Genomic DNA, 5,100 nt, shown 5'->3' on the forward strand with positions numbered 1-5,100 from the left:
AGACCTGCTCTATTTGAAAAGTGTCCTGAGATAACTTCTGTTATGAATTGGTGCTATACAAATAAAATTGAATTGAATTGAATTGGTAGGGGTTCTATAATTTGTCCTAAAAAAAAGTTTACTCGGATGTCTAAAGATGTCTCTTTTTTGTTTTGTCGTGGACTATCTAACATTATTTTGTTTTGTGATAGATTGTTGTTCATTACTTTTAAGATGAGCCTTGGTGATTAAAGACAAAAACCTTTGCTTGACACGAAACCGTGAAAACTAAACAAGGATGGACAAGAGACATCTTGAAACAAGCCTGGACAAGACAATGCAGCATCGCCTACCGAGTCAAAATTCAGTGGGGGATACACACACAAGTACATGCACACACTCTGATTAAAATGATCCAGCTTTGTTATATCATGCATTTCAAATACCCTCTTTACACACACCTCCCACACAAGGTAGAACCAACAATGTCTGAAAGCGCAGGAAATCAGTGTTTACTCTTCCACTTCCTCCATCTTAGTCATCAACACCCTCTCATCTCACCACAATACCAGCAAATCACAATAGCGAAGAGATAAGGCTGAGAAACCTGCAATAAAAGCAAATAAAGACTAAACCTCACTGCGTTATACCAGACCCCCAATGTTCCCTCATCCTGCTGAGGAAAAATGATCTCATCCTGTAGCTGCTGACAGCACAAGTTCGCAAAGTCTGAGAAATGTTGAAGAGACTGGCCCTCTGACTTGCACGATTAGTTGGCTAATTGGCTGACAGGACGCAATTTATCAAGTAGGAGGAGGCTGCAGCTCCGTCAGCAGGCAAACTGAGCAGGACACTGAATGGACATTGAGATCTTAGACACACGAGAATGGTGAGAAAGGTACAGCACACACCGTGATGTGTACAGGAAATTGGTATATACTTAAATGTATGCAAAATGACATGTATAATAATCAAAGTCATGTTTAATGCAAGTAACAATTAATAGACTTTTGTAAAACATACAATTCAACCAAAAGTCAATATGTAATATTGAATCATTCCCATGTATTTCAAGGAATAGTTTGATATTTTGGGAAATAAGATTATTGATTTTTTTTTGGCAAGCGTTAGATGAGAAAATTGATGCCACTTTCTTGTCTGTAAGGGTCAATAGGAAGTTATCACAAGCAGACAGTAAGCTTACTCTCATCTACTCATCTTACTCTCACCAATTAAGTGAATAAGCGCATTTCCTAAACTGTCAAACTATTCCTTTAATCAAAATGAATGAAGATGGAGGCAGAGAAAATTAGAATCTTTATTATATCCTGGATTATTTTAGAAAAGCCAATTTGCTGTGTGTAAGCACAACACTTACTCTTCTGACTGTCTAAAAAAAAGCAGATGGTTAATAGTCCAGAATAATGTAGTACGGTGCTAAAATGTTGTGTCAGTTTGGACAAGTGTTTGGACAATTTTAGGTGGTTGAAACTGTCAACACACTGGTTTGTCCTTGGGCAAAATGTTTACATGCTGGGAAGAGTAATTGTGTTAGTGCTGTGTGTGTGTGTTTGTGTCAAGTACAACAACAGACAGAAAATACATAACAGGACTTATTGACTTTATCTGTTAGAGGAAATAAGAACTTAATTAACTGAAATCGCTGATGTATTTCTGTCTGTAAGGTGATGCAAATGAACGTTTTTATGAGATAGCGCAATACAGCATTAAATTTCACACCAATCACAGACACCAGTGGGCATTCTCAATCAAATTATGTCTCAACAAACAGTTGGCAGGCAAGGAACAGTATCCTGGACAAAACTGCAGACAGGAAAATGCAAATCCCATGCTCAAACAAAAGGATAAAATCAAAATCGTTACATGCTATTAAGTTAACTACTCCCATCTGGCAGCTTATTTCATTGAGGATTTTACAGAACTAATAAAAAGAAGTCACATTAGCAGCGTTGACTCAGCACAACATTTCTCATTGTTAACAATTACTCAGAAGCCTGGGGGGACACATGTTCACCATGGGTGGCCCAATCAGGATCCGACTTCCAAACCTGGGAAGTGTTACTAGGCTTTGCACATTGGGCGACGCAAAAGTTTCAAGTTTCTGTGATTCAGACAGACACTGAACTGTTAAAATGCAAAAAAATCATGTAGACATGTCATCCACCTACCTCCACCGTTCTTCTGGCAAAGGTAGGGGAACCTCCAGACGTTACCCAGGCCCACAGAGAAGCCCACCTGGGCCAGGATGTACTCTAGCTTGTTGTTCCAGGCGGGTCGGCCGTCTTCAGCGTCTGGGTCAGGGGAGGGCAGCAGGGCCTTTACTGGAGCAGTAGATCCAGGACTCAGACCCATGCTCATCTGACTGCTCTTATAGTCCATGGGGTGCTCCAGGGACAGCAGGTCAGCCACTGACTCAGTGACCGGCTCATTGCTGTGCTCCCGCTGGGTCACCTTGGTGTTCTTTGGCATAGCTGCAACACAGGAGCTCCTTCAGGCTAGGTGGTGGAGGCAAGTAGGAGAGCCAAAGGGGACTGACTGGAGGGAGATCAGGAGGAAGCAGGGAAAGAAAGTTGTGCCTTTTTCTTAAATCTGTGAAGAGAAATGGTTGGAGACAGACAGGAAATGTAACTGCTTAGGAATAAGTAAAGTACTTTTTCTGCTAAACCATAAAATGCTATTAAAACAACACTCTCATACAAAGACCCAAGAGTCCCAAGAGAAATTAACAACATTTAAAACTAAGTGAATGACGGAAAACCTTGAACTGGCTCTGTGTCTTGGAAGACAAAAATTTGTGTGATTATTTGTTCAAGACCCTTCACAACATCACAGGAAACAGGTTCAGGAGCTAGACTTTTGACAAGTGACTTTATCAATTTCTGTTCAGAATGGTGTGAACTGCTTTTCCTGTTTTCTACTTTGCACATAAAACATTTCAAAATGTCAGTAAAACTGCAGCACTTGAGAGCCATAAGTGAGGTATTTCAGTAATCCACTTCATTATGGTGAATGAGACCCAAAGATTGAATTACAATCCATTTCACAGCAGAGCCCATTATACTAAAGTTGAGTCATGTGAATAGCATGAACAGCAATGTGTCTGTGTGTGTGTGTGACTGCTGGTCTCAGGAGAATGCAGTATAATAAAACCAAAGCCTCAGATTTCATCAGTTATTAGTGTCCGTATTTGTTTCTCATCATGCAGATTCAACATCTTGTCTGCAGGTTGTTTTAAGATTTCAGAGGCTGTGATGAAAGAGTCTGGTAGTCCAGCGCTCCTGAATGAACTGTATTATTTCCTAAAGAGAAAACCTTTCTGGAAAGTTAGTCCCTCCAAATTCTCTGGCATGTGATACCTTTTCAGAGGCCCTTTGCAAAAATCCCCTAATAAGCCTACAATCCTGTTTGTGCTGCCTCCCTCGAGAGAAACTGGTGTAGATAACAACACAATTTAAGAGTCACTGTGTCAGAAATTATAGAAGGTTTGATTCTCCAGCATAAATGAGGATTTTAAAGTTGTTGTTTAATCAGAGGTGGTGAGCCACCCAGATCCTGACACATCATAACACATGATAACGGGCTAAACGCACTGATTGAAAGAGCACCGATTTAGTATTGCACTCCTAGACTTAGGAAACAAATATGATCAAAATTGATACAGCAGAACCAGAGATATGGTCTTTTTTATTCATTTCCTTATTCCCTGATAAAACATGGTGCTACATTAGTTGCAATGCAACTTGAATGCCTACAGTTCGGTTGGAGATTCAGGTGTGTTATGCTAGCAGTGGCCAATGTAGCCTTGGGCAGAGCTTACTTCGTTATAACTCGAAATAATAGCACCTCTGCTCTTTTATAATGTATAATGAGGAGGTCTTTAGTTCTGGCGAGGTGGCCCACCTCTGCTATTCAACACTGTGGGAAAGCCAGTAAACACTGGAGATTTAATCCTCTTAAATTAAAATGGAAATTTGTAGCTGCAAGCATGAAATACTTGTGCATGAAAAGACACTTGACCCTCGAAGACCCATGAAAACATTGTGAGACAATTAGCATTTACTATACATTAACTCATTAACTAAAGGTCAGCATAACGATGAATGATGCAGACAACCTTGGTTAAGAGAGCAGAAAACAACAGAAACCAGACTTCAGCTGTGTGGGATGGACGAGATCTGTCTTTTCACTCTGGTAGTTCAGGGGCAGAGAATAGAAGCCAGAGGTGTTTGATCTAGAGACAAGGCCTCTAATCTGAAAACAGATGCAGCCGACTGAGAGCAGAGCTGGGTTTTTATTCACTGTGACTTCTGAAGAACGGTTGCCAGCCAGCAGGACTCTAAGCCCACCCAGAGGCCGCACCAGCAGCACGCACATCACATTCCTCAACAGTGGCAATAAGCCCCTGCAGTCACGACACGCAGCAGCTCCTAGCCTCCGAGCTCTGCACAGATCCCAGAACTGCAGTGACCTTTCCAACAGCAGTCTACAACTACACAATAATGAGTCATCATCGAACACTCTCCAAATGAGGTGTGAAGCAATGAAATGCATGTTTGCAAACAAAAAAAGTTTTTCTGGCCAAGCTGCAGAGTTTTGGGGGATATTTTGAGCTCCGAAAGACCGTTCACACAATGTTTTACTTTTCTTATGATTGGAAATATCATTGTCAACTGTCGCAGTTCCCTACAGGTTAGGGTGATGGTGGCCCCCTCAAACACAAATGGCTAATAAGATTCTCACTTTGGCTTTCTAATCATGTGCAGTGAAAGTTTTCGATGTTGATGCAGAATTTCACCAACTTTCAGAGTTTCACAGTATGTGCTGACACAGATGGCACATAACAGAGACAGCAGGGCTTCACACACAGTGCAAGACACTCTTACAGTTTATGACTTAGAAATCATTCTCCATTTTAGGGAAACATAGTGAGTGGCAAGTTTTTTTTTCAGGATGAAAGTGTACTGAAGAGAATAAAATGAAAGAAGAAGAAGATATACTTTATTGATCCCCTAGGGGGAAATTGTTTTTTTCACTCTTTTTTTATACACACACACACACACACACACACACACACACACACACACACACACTGAAATGCAC

At 40.9% G+C, this 5,100-nt stretch overlaps 1 protein-coding gene across 1 annotated transcript in view; it reads right to left on the reverse strand.

The window, feature by feature from the left end:
• The window catches only part of slc6a17 (solute carrier family 6 member 17), a 19,842-nt gene that overhangs the window by 12,513 nt on the left and 2,229 nt on the right, over nt 1–5,100 (reverse strand). The window contains exon 2 of the mRNA XM_035655859.1: nt 2,169–2,589. Coding sequence (XP_035511752.1) covers nt 2,169–2,469 — 301 coding nt within the window. The 5' untranslated portion in view covers nt 2,470–2,589. The remainder of the gene's footprint in view (nt 1–2,168; nt 2,590–5,100) is intronic.

The sequence above is a fragment of the Morone saxatilis genome, unplaced genomic scaffold (genome assembly GCF_004916995.1).
Source record: "Morone saxatilis isolate NCDOM2014 unplaced genomic scaffold, NCSU_SB_2.0 Contig15, whole genome shotgun sequence".
NCBI lineage: Eukaryota > Metazoa > Chordata > Actinopteri > Moronidae > Morone > Morone saxatilis.